At 40.5% G+C, this 13770-nt stretch overlaps 1 protein-coding gene across 2 annotated transcripts in view; it reads right to left on the bottom strand.

The window, feature by feature from the left end:
- Positions 1-1896: 1896 nt before the first annotated feature.
- The window catches only part of LOC105497818 (cathepsin S), a 68252-nt gene continuing 56378 nt past the window's right edge, over positions 1897-13770 (bottom strand). For both annotated transcript variants that reach the window (XM_011769222.3, XM_024797966.2), the window contains one exon: positions 1897-6643. In XM_011769222.3, the coding sequence (XP_011767524.1) occupies positions 6544-6643 (100 nt within the window). In that variant the 3' untranslated portion in view covers positions 1897-6543. The remainder of the gene's footprint in view (positions 6644-13770) is intronic.

Raw genomic sequence — 13770 nt, 5'->3', positions numbered from 1 at the left:
TCACTTTCCTCAATCATCCATAAGAAGCAATTCAGCCGGCAGTGGTGGCTCATGCCTGTAGTCCCAGAACTTTGGGAGGCTGAGGCGGGCAGATCACAAAGTCAGGAGTTTGAGACTAGCCTGGCCAATATGGTGAAACCCCATCTCTACTAAAAATACAAAAATTCGCCAGGCATGATAGCACGCCTGTAATCCCAGCTACTAGGGAGGCTGAGGTGGGAGAATCGCTTGAATCCAGGAGGCTGAGGTTTCAGTGAACTGAATCATGCCACTGCACTCCAGCCTGGGCAACAGAGCAAGACACCATCTAAAAAAAAAAAAAAAGAAGCAATTCCTCAGCAGTTCAAATTTTGTCATGAGATTGTAGCAGTTCAGTCCCATCTTCTCATCTTCAGGTTCTACTTCCAATTCTGGTACTCTTGCTATTTCCACATCTGCAGTTACTTCCTCCACGGCAGTCTTGAACTTCTCAAAGTCATCCATGAGGATTGGAAAAACTTCTTCTAAAGTTAATTATAATTCAGAATAATTATTAGACCAAGATTTCTTCTGTTCATATTGATATTTTGACCCCCTCCTATGAATCACAAATATTCTTAATGCCATCAAGAATAGTGACTCCTTTCCAGAAGGTTTTCAATTTTCTTTGCCTACATCCATCAGAGGAATCACTATGGCAGCTACAGCCCTTACAAAATGTATTTCTTAACTTATAAGGCTTGAAAGTCAAAATTACTCCTTGATCCATGGGCTGCAGAATGGTCTTTTTGTTAGTAGGCATGAAAACAACATTAATCTCCATGTTCATATCCATTAGAGCTCTTGAGTGACCAAGTGCATTGACAATGAGCAGTAATATGTTGAAAGGAATCTTTTTTTATAAGCAGCAGTAGGTCCCAACCATGGGCTTAAAATATCCAGAAAACTATGTTTTAAGCAGATGTGGTGTCATCCAGGCTTTGTTGTTCCATTTATAGATCACAGGCAGAGTAGATTTAGTATAATTCTTAATGGCCCTAGAATTTGCAGAATGTTAAGGGAGCACTGGCTTCAAATGTAAGTCACCAGCTGCATTATCCTCTTGTGAGAAATTCATCCTGTCCGCTAAAGCTTTGAAGGCATTCATTTCTCTTCTCTAGCTATGAAGGTCTTCAGTGGAATCGTCTTCCACAAAGCTGTTTCACCTACGTGGAAAATGTGCTGTTTAGGATAACCACCTGCATCAGTTATCTTAGTTAGATCTTCTGGATAACTTGCAGCTTCCACATCAGCACTTGCTGCTCCACCTTGCACTTTTTTTTTTTTTTTTGAGATGGAATCTTGCTCTGTCACCCAGGCTGGAGTGTGGTGGCGCGATCTCAGCACTTTTGTGTTATGGAGAATGGCTTCATCCCTGAAACCTCATGAACCAACATCTGCTAGCTTCAGACTTTTCTTCTGCAGCTTCTGCATCTCTGTCAGCCTTTCTGGAATTGAGGAGTTAGGGCCTTGCTCTGGATTAGACTTTGGTTTAAAAGCATGTAGTGGCTGGCTCAATCTTCTATCCAGACCACTCAAACTTTCTCCATATCACCAATAAAGTTGTTTCACTTTCTTATCATTCATGTGTTCACTGGAGTAGCACTTGCAATTTCCTCCAAGAACTTTCCCTTTACATTCACAACTATTTGGCACAAGAGGCCTTTCAGCCTATCTTGGCTTTTGGCATGCCTTCTTCACTAAGCTTAATCATTTCTAGCTTTTAAGTGAGAGGCATGCAACTCTTTCTTTCACTTGAACACACAGACAACATTGTAGGGTTATGAATTGACCTAATTTAAATGTTGTTGTGTCTTAGAAAATAGGGAGATCCAAGGAGAGGAAGAGAGATGGGGACACAGCCAGTAAATGGAGCAGTTAGAGAACACACAACATTTATTGATTATATTCACCATTTTACATGGGTGAGGTTTTTGGCATCCTATGACAATTATCATAGTAACATCAAAGATCACTGATCACAGATCACCAGATAATAATAATAATGAAGAAGTTTAAAATATTGCAAGAATGACCAAAATGTGACACAAAGACATGAAGTAAGCATATGCTGTTGGGAAAACAGCACTGACAGACTTATTTGATGCTGGGTTGCCACAAACCTGCAATTTGTAAAAAAATAAAAATAAAAAATAAAAAAATGCAATATCTGCAAAGCACAGTAAAGCAAAGTACAATAAAACAAGATAAGCCTGTATTCATAAACTTTGACATATCTTCATTACAAAGGAGAAAACAGCCACCCTAGATATGAAAAGATTTGCCCAAAGTCATTCAACTAGGAGAGAAATGAAGACTAGAACCTTGTGAACAGGATTAAAAATAGTGAAAATCTTGGTCTAATAATTATTCGGAATTATAATTAAGTAACTGTTTTGTGTGTGTGTGGTTTTTTTGTTGTTTTGTTTTGTTTTTTTGAGACGGAGTCTCACTCTTTTGCCCAGGCTGGAGTGCAGTGGCATAATCTTGGCTCACTGCAACCTCTGCCTCCCGGGTTCAAGGAATTCTCCTGCCTCAGCCTCCCCAGTAGCTGGGATTACAGGCATACACCACTACATCCAACTAATTTTTGTATTTTTAGTAAAGATGGGATTTCACCATGTTGGCCAGACTGGTCTCGAACTCCTGACTTCAGGTGATTTGCCCACCTTGGACTCCCAAAATGCTGGGATTATAGGCGTGAGCCACTGTGCCCAGCCACTTTTTTTTTCTTTAGAGGCAGGATCTCTTTCAGTCTCACAGGCTGGAGTGTAGTGGTGCAATCATACTTTACTGTGGCCTCAAACTCCTGGGCTCAAGCAATCCTCCAGCCTCAGCCTCTGTAACAACTAGGACTGCAGGTGTGTGCCACAACACTCGGCTACTTTTTAATTTTTTTGTAGAGTCAGGGTCTTGCTATGTTGAGCAGACTGATGTTGAACTACTGGCCTCAAGTGATATTCCTGCCTTAGCCTCCCAAAGTGTTTCAAGCATGAACTACTATGCCAGGCCTATTTTCACTTTTTTTCATTTTCTTTTGAGACAGAGTCTTGCTCTGTCGCCCAGACTGGAGTGCAGTGGTGTGATCTCAGCTCACTGCAACCTCCCCTTCCTGGGTTCAAGCAATTCTCCTGCCTCAGCCTCCAGAGTAACTGGGATTACAGGCATCCACCGCCACGCCAGGCTAATTTTTGTATTTTTAGTAGAGGCGGCATTTTGTCATGTTGGCCAGGCTAGCCTCGAACTTCTGACCTCAGGTGATCTGCCCGCCTTGGCCTCCCAAAATGCTGGGATTACGGGCGTGAGCCACCATGCCCGGCCCCCTTTATTACATGTTCTGATTTATAGTTTTTCTGGTAACTTAGAGTATGCATACTTGAAGCATCATCAAGATTCTCATCTAGAAGAGAAGAGTCAGAAAAGCATAATTTGATTCAAAGAAATAGTAAGTCTTATGCCTGTAATCCCAGTACTTTGGGAGACCAAAGTGGGAGGATCACTTGAGGCCAGGAGTTGGAGAGCAGCCTGGGCAACATATTGAGACTCCCATCTTTACACACACACACACAAATAAGCCAGAAATGGTAGCTTGCACCTCTAGTCCCAGCTACTGGAGGGGTGGGGAAGGTGTGTGAGGTGAGAAAATAGCTTAAGCCCAGGAGTTCAAGGCTGCAGTGAGCAGTGATGGCACCACTGCACTCCAGCCTGGGTGACAGAGTAAGACTCTGTCTCAAAAAAAAAAAAAAAAAGGCCGGGCGCGGTGGCTCACGCCTGTAATCCCAGCACTTTGGGAGGCCGAGGTGGGCGGATCACAAGGTCAGGAGATCGAGACCACAGTGAAACCCCGTCTCTACTAAAAGTACAGAAAATTAGCCGGGCGCGGGGGCGGGCGCCTGTAGTCCCAGCTACTCAGGAGGCTGAGGCAGGAGAATGGCGTGAACCCGGGAGGCGGAGCTTGCAGTGAGCCGAGATCGCGCCACTGCACTCCAGCCTGGGCAACAGCGTGAGACTCCGTCTCAAAAAAAAAAAAAAAAAAAAAAAATTCAATATGTCAAGGTGCTATATTTTGTGTAGGGTGTCCTGAACCCCATCACTAACCTCAAACTGAAAGGATTTTCTTCAATTCTGAACATAATTCAAAAACCACAGTAATATTAGCCATACTTCATCATCAAAAGAAAACCCAGATATTTTCATATCACATTACTTTTTTGCATCTGTTTTCATTATGCTCATCACTACTTCAAATTTAGGATAGATATTAACTCGTATTTAATGCATTTATAAAGATGCGTGCATATTAGTATATAACAAACTTATCTATTAACATTTTAATAACTTTATTTTGATATAATTAGATTCCTTTGTAATCCTATATATTTTATGCATTTAAAAACATGATTCTGAGAAGGCATTCATAAGATTTATCAGATTGCTAAAGACTAAGAACCCATGTTTTTGTTCTACTTTCAATACCTGAAAAGTTGCAGATAAAACAAAAATTATGTTAAAACTGAAAAGTAGGCTGGGTTCAGTGGCTCACACCTGTAATCCTAGCACTTTGGGAGGCTGAGATGGGTGGATCACCTGAGGTCAGGAGTTTGAGACCAGCCTGACCAATGTGGCAAAACCCTGTCTCTACTAAAAATACAAAAATTAGCTGGGCATGATGGCACACGCCTATAATCCCAGCTACTCGGGAGGCTGAGGCAGAAGAATTGCTTGAACTCAGGAGGCAGAGGTTGCAGTGAGCTGAGATGGCACCACTGCACTCCAGCCTGGGCAACACAGTGAGACTCCATCTCAAAAAAAAAAACAAAAAAACTGAAAAGTAATCAACTAAATACTTTTTAACTATAATATTCTATACACGTTTGATGATAGCCATGTATTATGGTATTATTTATGTTTTTATATTTAACAATTCTTGTTCCTTAAAATGTGCTTTATGGAGAAGGAGCCAGAGTTGGTGAAATTAGTTTAGGTCAATTTAGGATATATTAATGACATTATCCCACATATTGTTCATGTCATAGGCATGAACTTTAAAAATTTAAAGTTCCTGCTGCCTGCTTAGATGCATCTACTAATCTAGAGCAGTTGTGAGGAAGATCCATCTGAACTAGATAAAAATATGAGCAGTGGAGTATTGGTTATTTTATTCTGGTTGGCTCAGTTATTTGCCAAAAAAAGGCCCTGGTCAAATTGTTGATCACTAGGTAAAAATAATTTGGACTAATACATTAAATTGTTGATCATTAAAATAATTCTTTCAAAGTGCTTGTCTTTTATGCATTTGTTTACTTTAACATGATTTAATTTAAAAATATGTGTTGAATCCTCTTTTTTTTAAGACAGGGTCTTGCTCCGTCACCCAGGCTGGAGTGCAGTTACAGTTCACTGCATTCCCACCCTCCTGGGCTCATGTGATCCTCCTATCTTAGACATCTGCATAGCAGGGACCACAGGCACACACGCCATCCAAATATATCCTTCTTCACCAAAGTTGTGGCCCCAGCTTTAGAAAAAGGAAACTCCTGGATAGTTTCCTTTTTTTTTTTTTTTTTGTGGACACAAGGTCTCACTATGTTGCCCAGGCTGGTCTTGAAATCCTGGGCTCAAGGCTATCCTTCTACCTCAGCTTCCCAAAGTGTTGGGATTACAGGCATTAGCCGCTACACATGGCGTTTTGAATCCTTTTATGTGCAAAGATACAATCTGAACCCTTAGGACATTTATAGCCTAATATTTTCTTCCATCAAAGTTGCTAAAGCCCATCACCAGAATACCACAATTAATATTCTCAGGATAGATTATTAATAGTTGCCTAGGAATAAGAATGGTGTGTGGCAATGACAGAAATTTGAAATGGCAGATTTATTAAGTACTTTTAAGCCATCAAGTTACAAAAGGCTATCAGGGGTCTTAAAAAGACAAAGAGTATAAAATAAAACAATGAACAATGACAGATTGTTTTAGGTTGAACAATTTTTATACAGTTATATCTATAGTACACTACTAATTTACTTAGTAAACTTTTTCCTGAGGTTTGCAAATTTTAAAAAACGAAGAATCAAACTATATTATCTTTTCTGTTTTTTTGAAACAGAGTCTCCACTCTGTTGTCCAGGCTGGAGTACAGTGGTGTGGTCTCAGCTCACCACAGCCTCAACCTCTTGGGTTCAAGGAATCTTGTGCTTCAGCCTCCCAAGTAGCTGGGATTACAGGCATGCACCATTACGCTCCGCTAATGTTTTGTATTTTTAGTAGAGACGGGGTTTCACCATGTTAGCCAGGCCTGTCTTTAACTCCTGGCCTCAAGTTGATATGCCTGCCTTGGCCTCCCAAAGTACTGGGATTACAGGCGTGAGCCACCGTGCCCGGCCTCAAACTATATTTTTTAATTAGTACAGTAAATACACATTAATCGTGACACAATTATTTCTTCTGGATACAGCAGGAAAAATTAAGTTAAGAGAAAGTGCTTCATATTTCTTGATTTGTTATAAAAAGAAGAGATCCTCTCTAGATTTCTGGGTAAGAGGGGAAACTAGCAATCCCACAATGATTTCCTTTATTTCTTGCCATCCGAATATATCCTTCTTCACCAAAGTTGCGGCCCCAGCTTTAAAAAAAAGAAATAACACAAAATTACAAATGCATGCAATCAAATCATGTTATCAACTTTTTATCTCATTGTTTTTCTCCTGTAAGTGATTATATATGAAAGACTGTAAAACAAAATTAGAATGAAATAATATAATAGTTTCTCCAGGGATTTTAGGCAATTCAAAATAATGGTTTGGAAAGCTTTAGTGCTATATTGATGAATAGAGTTAATACCTAAGGAAAACTATAGTAAGATCCATCCCAGTCCTTTAATCCTCCTACTTTGCAAATATGACTTCTCTAAGGAAAGAGTATTAGTATCCTTTATAAGGCTCTATCTCTAAATTTTTTTATAACAGTATCGTGGGTAATGATTTTCCATCAAACTTAAATTCCTCTAGAGAATGCCAATTAAGAAATATTTTTGAGTTACTACTGTGAAAAAGCTATAGGGGAGGGAATTCTAAAGCCAACAACAAAAATGCAGCTCTGAAAGAGTTTTTGATCTAGAAGTGGAGCTGCGATAAGACTTTCTTATAATTAAAGCTATTGAAAAATGAGCCAGGCATGGTGGCTCACACTTGTAATCCAAGTGCTTTGAGAGGCTAAAGTGGGATTGTTTGAGGTCAGAGTTTGAGACCAGCCTGGGCAAAATAGCAAGTCCCTGATTCTACAATTTTTTTTTTTTTTTAAATTAGCCAGGCATGGTGGCGTGTACCTGTATTCCTTAGCTACTCTGCAGGCTGAAGTGGGAAGATCATTTGAGCCCAGGGGTTTGAGAGTACAGTGAGCTATGATTACACCGCTGCATTCCTGACACTCCAGCCTGACCCTGTCTCAAAACAAAACAAAGCAAAACAAAACAAAAAAAAGGAATATTCTACCTGGCACTGGAAGTGTTCAAGCAAGTGGAGGCTAATTGTTAGCGATGTTGCAGAGAGAAATCATGGGTCGGATTAGGGTTCGAGTAGATCAGTGTTTTACTTTTTGATTTCATGGACTTAGAGGAGTTCAAAAGGTTTTTACAGATCGATATACAGTTATCAATTTCTAAATTAGCATGTATGGACACCTTTTTTTTTTTTTCTTGCAGATGAAGTTTCGCTCTTAGTTGCCTAGACTGGAGTGCCATGGTGCAATCTCAGCTCACTGCAGCCTCGGCCTCCCGGGTTCAAGTGATTCTCCTGCCTCAGCCTCCCGAGTAGCTAGGACTACTACTGCTGGCATGTGCCACCACGATGGCTAATTTTGTATTTTTAGTAGAGATGGGGTTTCTTCATGTTGGTCAGGCTGGTCTCCAACTCCTGACCTCAAGTGACCCACCCACCTTGGTCTCCCAAAGAGCCGGGATTACAGGTGTGAGCCACCACACCCGGCTGTATGGACATCCTTTTTAAAAAGTATACTATTGGCCGGGCACGGTGGTTCATGCCTGTAATCCCAGCACTTTGGGAGGCAGAGACGGGCAGATAATTTGAAGTCAGGAGTTCGAGACCAGTCTGGCCAACATGGTGAAACCCCGTCTCTACTGAAAATACAAAAATTAGCTGGGCATGGTAGCATGAGCCTGTAGTCCCAGCTACTGGAGAGGCTGAGGTATGAGAATCGCTTGAACCTGGGAGGCAAGGCGGAGGTTGCAGGAAGCCAAGATTGCACCTGTGCACTCCAGCCTGGGCAACAGAGTGAGACTGTCTCAAAAAAAGAAAATAAATAAAAACCATACTACTTACTGTCACCATTATGTTGTAAAAGAAAATACATTTTAACACCAAAAGCAAAAATTCCAAAGACATAATCTCTATTTTAAGGATAGTCTTTTGAGTAAATAAATTTAGATTAATGAAAAAGTCACCAAAATATTCTTATTTTTCTTATTTTACCAAGACTGATGAAAAAACGTAGAAAATCCTTGTAAGAGGAATGATTTCTGAAGCTGTTTATCATTCTGAGATTTTGTAGTGGTAGGTATATAAATATCATACAAGGCAAAAATTCATTAAGTGCTCTAGGATACAAATAAAAGTGTGAAATAGAGAAAATGCCTAGTGTGTCTGGAGAACAGTAAGAAATTTAGTTGAAAGGAAAACTGGATATCTTTAGTAGAATAGCAGAAAAAGAGGATAGAAAGCTGGTTTGGGGTCATGTTGTGAACAGCTTAGAACAGCCCGTGGAGGAACACGTACTTCAATTACAAAGGCAAAGGGAAGCTGTTACAAATTTTGGCTCAGGGACTCAAAGGTTGTGTTTTTGCATGCAGTGGAGAACCTAAGAAATGCTGGTTTGTTGTTGGAAGACAAATGACACCATTTAAAAGGACTGTGCTTTAAGAGGCCTTAAATATTCTATGTATCAGCCCTCACTGGACCTTTTGCAGGTCCTATTTTTTTCTCTCTGTACCATTTAACACAGTTGTCTACTCCCACCTTACTGGTCTCTTGGCTTTAAGACACTACTATGTTCTGATTTTCTTATCTCTCTCTGGTCAGTCCTTCTCAAACATTTTCATGAGCGCCTTTCTTTGCTTCCTTTCACTTAATTGCCACTCCACTGCTTCGAAATTTTTGATGGCTCTCCATGCCTTTACAAGAAAATTCAAACTTCATCATCACCTCTAATCAACCAATGGCTGTAGTGGGTTCTTTTGTTTGTTTTTGACACAGTCTCACCATGTTGCTCTGTTGGAGTGTGGTGGTGCAATCACAGCTCACTGTAACTTCAACCTCCTGTGCTCAAGCAATCCTTCTGCCTCAGCCTTCCCAGTAGCTAGGACCACAGGTGCATACCACCATGCTCGGCCAATTTTTTGTTTTTAGTAGAGAAGAGGGCTCACTATGTTGCCCAAGCTGCAGCAATACTCTTTTAATATCTAGTTTAATAAGCAAAAGCAATAACAATAATCTGGCCAGGCTATTATTGATATTAATAGATACCACTTATTTAGCACTTACTCTGTGCCAAACAGATTAACATAAATTATCTAATTTAATCATCATCATGTGAGGTGAGTATTATCTTCTTTTACTAAAGAAAAAAACAGAAGGGCAGAGTGGTAAAGTGGCTTGCCAAAAGTCACATAGATAGTAAATTGTGAAGCCAGAGTTCAAATATAGGATTATTTTATTCCAAAGCCCACTCTAACTTTTATACTATGCCTATCCCTACAGTTATCTCTGTGAGTGAAATCATATGGGGAATGAAATTGAGACCAGTACATCTAGAATCTCATGTAATTTATATCTTACTATGGTCACTACCTTAAATAATAGGTAAAATAAATAATTTTAGATGAACTGAGTTTGGACCTGAGATCTAGTATGAAAATTGAATTGAAGGTCTAGTTACTAGCAGTATTAATTCAGTCCGTGAGACCAGGGAATCCCAGACCCCATTCAACATCTAGATAATTTGCTTTTCTTAGTTTTACCAACCAAGATCAATTGCCCCCAATTTTTCAAAAGATCCCAGACTTCTTTTTGACTAAGTCCTGCTAACTTCCCTTAAACAATGAAACTGATTTAAAAAAAAAAAAATCTTAAGCTAAATAAAGTATCTGAGGACAAAGTCTTGCCTTCAGAATTATACAAAGTCTGCTCCAAATGTTCATTTCAGTACTTATCAAGTTGTATATATTTTTATTAATTCTATAGCTCTTTCACTCAAACTGTTCAACTTTAGGTAAGTTTGTTAACTAAATGCCTATCTCATAAGAGTACTTTAAAAATTAAATTAGAAAATGTATTTAAAGTACTCACACAATATTTGGTATATAGCCAATGCTTACTAAGTGAAGGTAGCTATTTTTATTATTATCCAGGTATGAGTACATCTGATTGGACTCAAGTAGAGTACATCTACTTTTTTTTTTGAGACGGAGTTTTGCTCTTGTTGCCCAGGCTGGAGTGCAATGGCACAGCCTTGACTCACCGCAACCTCCACCTCCCAGGTTCAAGTGATTCTCCTGCCTCAGCCTCCTGAGTAGCTGGGATTACAGGCATGCGCCACCATGCCTGGATAATTTTGTATTTTTAGTAGAGATGGAGTTTCTCCATGTTGGCCAGGCTGGTCTCGAACTCCCAACCTCAGGTGATCCTCCCACCTCGGCCTCCCAAAGTGCTGGGATTACAGGCATGAGCCACCTAGCCAGGCTGAGTCCATCTACTTAAAAAAATATATATATATAGCCTTCTTCTAGGGTGATCACCAGTCCCAGTTTGCCTGGGACTGTCCTGTTTTTAAAAAGAAAGTCCTATGTCTCAGAAAGCCTCGTAGCCCTTAGCAAAGTGGGAAAATTGATCAATGCCAGTTTCCTTTGTAATAGACTGAAGTCCTGGGCTTCTTAGGCTGTGCCAAACACTCTTCTAGGCATTAGGATTACAGAGACAAAGTCTTTCTAAAGCCTAGGTTCTAGAGGAGAAACAGTAAACAAAGAAATACTTGATGATATAATATGATAAGTACAAGAAAGAAAAATAAAGCAGGATAAGGGATACAGAGTGTTAGGAGACAGGGCTCAATTTGAGGCGGAATGGTCGGGAAAAGCTTCGCTGAGTGGATGTTTGAGCAAAGATGCAAGTGAGGCAAAGACCTGGATAAAGAGCTAGAAATAAGCATGGTGTGTCAAGAAATAGCAAAAAGGCTAATGTGCCAGGAGCTGAATGAGAGAGGGGAGAGTAGTTGGAGAGGTGGTTGGAGAGGCAGGCTAAGGCCAGATAATGTCATGCTTTACAGGTCATGGGTTTTATTCTGAATGGGAAGGAAAGCCATTAGAGGGTTTGGGTAGAAGGGTAACATAATCTACTTTATGCTTGAAAAAGATAACTCTGGTTAATGTATAGAGGATTGACTGCAAGCAAACAAGAGGGAAGCAGCTACCATTACAAGATTATTGCAATAGACCAGGAGATAGATGGTGGCTCGAACTCTAATGGTAACAGTAGAGGTATTGAGAAGTGCAGGCATATCTTGTTTTATTGTGCTTCGCTTTATTGTGCGTTGCAAATTTTGCATTTTTTACAAAGTGAAGATTTGTGGTAACCCTGCATGGAGCAAGTCTATTGGCACAATGTTTCCAACAGCCTGTGCTCACTTCATGTCCCTGTGTCATATTTTGGCATTTCTCATAATATTTCAACAGTTTTCATTATTAGCAAATCTGTTATGGTGAACTGTGATCAGTGATTTTTTTTTTAAATTTTTGAGACAGGGTCTCACTCTGTCATCCAGGCTGGAGTGCAGTGGCACAATCACAGCTCACTGCAGCCTCAACCTCCGGGGCTCAGGCTCCTGCCTCAGCCTCCCGCCTCAGCCTACCAAGTAGCTGGGACCACAGATATGCACCACCATGCCCGGGTAATTAAAAAAAAAATCTCTGTAGAGACAGAGTGTTGCTATGTTGCCCAGGCTGGGACCAGTGAACTTTAATGTTACTATTGTAATTGTCTTGGGGTGCCATGAGCCACACGCATATAAGATGGTGAACTTAATTGATAAGTGTGTGTTCTGACTGCTCCACTAACTGACACTTCCCCCATCTCTCTTCTTTGGCCTCCCTCTTCCCTGAGACACAATGATATTGAAATTAGGCCAATTAATAACCTTACAATGGGCTGGGCACGGTGGCTCATGCTTGTAATCCCAGCACTTTGGGAGACTGGGGTGGGTGGATCACCTGAGGACAAGAGTTCGAGACCAGCCTGGCCAACATGACGAAACCCCGTCTGTACTAAAAATACAAAATTAGCCAGGTGTGGTGGTGCGCGCCTGTAATCCCAGCTACTCCAGAGGCTGAGGCAGGAGAATTGCTTAGAACCTGGGAGGCAGAGGTTTCAGTGAGCCGAGATTGCGCAACTGTACTCCAGCCTGGGCAACAGAGGGAGACTCTGTCTCAAAAAACAAAAACAAACAAACAAAAAACAACCTTTCAGTGGCTTCTAAGTGTTCAAGTGAAAGGAAGAGTTCTACATCTCTCATTTTACATCAAAGCTAGAAATGATTATGCTTTGTGAAAGCCAAGGTAGGCTGAAAGCTAGACCTCTTGAACCAGTTAGCCATGTTGTGAATGCAAAAGGAAAGTTCTTGGAGGAAATTAAAATGCTACTCCAGTGAACACATGAATGATAAGAAAGCAACACAATGGGCCAGGTGCAGTGGCTCATGCCTGTAATCCCAGCACTTTGGGAAGTTGAGGCGGGTAGATAACTTGAGCTCAGGAGATCAAGACCAGCCTGGGCAACATGCTAAAAATACAGAGATTACCTGTGCCTGGTGGCACGTGCTTGTAGTCCCAGCTACTTGGAGGGCTGAAGTGGGAGGACTGCTTGAGCCTGGGAGGCAGAGGTTGCAGTGAGCTGAGATTGTGCCACTGCACTCCAGCCTGGGTGACAGAGTGAGACTCTCAATAACAACAAACAAACAACAACAACAACAACAAAAAAAAAAAAAAAAGAAAGAAAGAAAGAAAGAAAAAGAAAGAAAGAAGAAAAAGAAAAGAAAAGGAAGAAAAAAAAGAAAGGGAAGAAAGTGAACTGGCCTTATCGCTGATATGATTTGAGTGGTCTAGATAAAAGAGCAAAGCAGCCACAACATTCCCTTAAGCCAAAACCTGATCCAGAGCAAGGCCCTAACTCTCTTCCATTGTAAGAAGGGTGATGAAACTAAAAGTTAAAGAAGTTAAATCACCTGCCGAAGTTCTTCTATGCCTCCAGTGCAACCTATGCCACCTCTATTTTAGCATTTATCACATTGAGTTGAAACGGACTATACATGCACCTGCCTGTTTCCTTTACTCCGTTAGACTAGGAGTACCTTGAGGGATGGTAGAAAAGCTGCATTTTTCATTTCCAATTGCTAGTTCCTAGCTTGGCACATGGTAGGTACTCAGTATATGTTTGTTGAATCAGTGTCTGAATGAAGATGCAAAAATGAACAAGAGACTATCCTACCTTGAAGAAGTTTACATTTTAGTGAATAGAGCATGGTGTGCACAAATAGCTATAACACAAAGGATATGTGTAAAATACTATAATAGAATTCATAAAGCATTGCCAAAGCTTAGGAAATAGAGAAACAATTCTAAGTGAATGGGGTATGAAAGAGATAGTATTTGAGGCAGGATTTAAAAATGAATAGGATTTGTAATGACTT

Source organism: Macaca nemestrina, chromosome 1 (genome assembly GCF_043159975.1).
Source record: "Macaca nemestrina isolate mMacNem1 chromosome 1, mMacNem.hap1, whole genome shotgun sequence".
NCBI lineage: Eukaryota > Metazoa > Chordata > Mammalia > Primates > Cercopithecidae > Macaca > Macaca nemestrina.
Note: the sequence above shows the minus strand (reverse complement) of the source record. Positions and strands in the feature narration are given on the sequence as shown.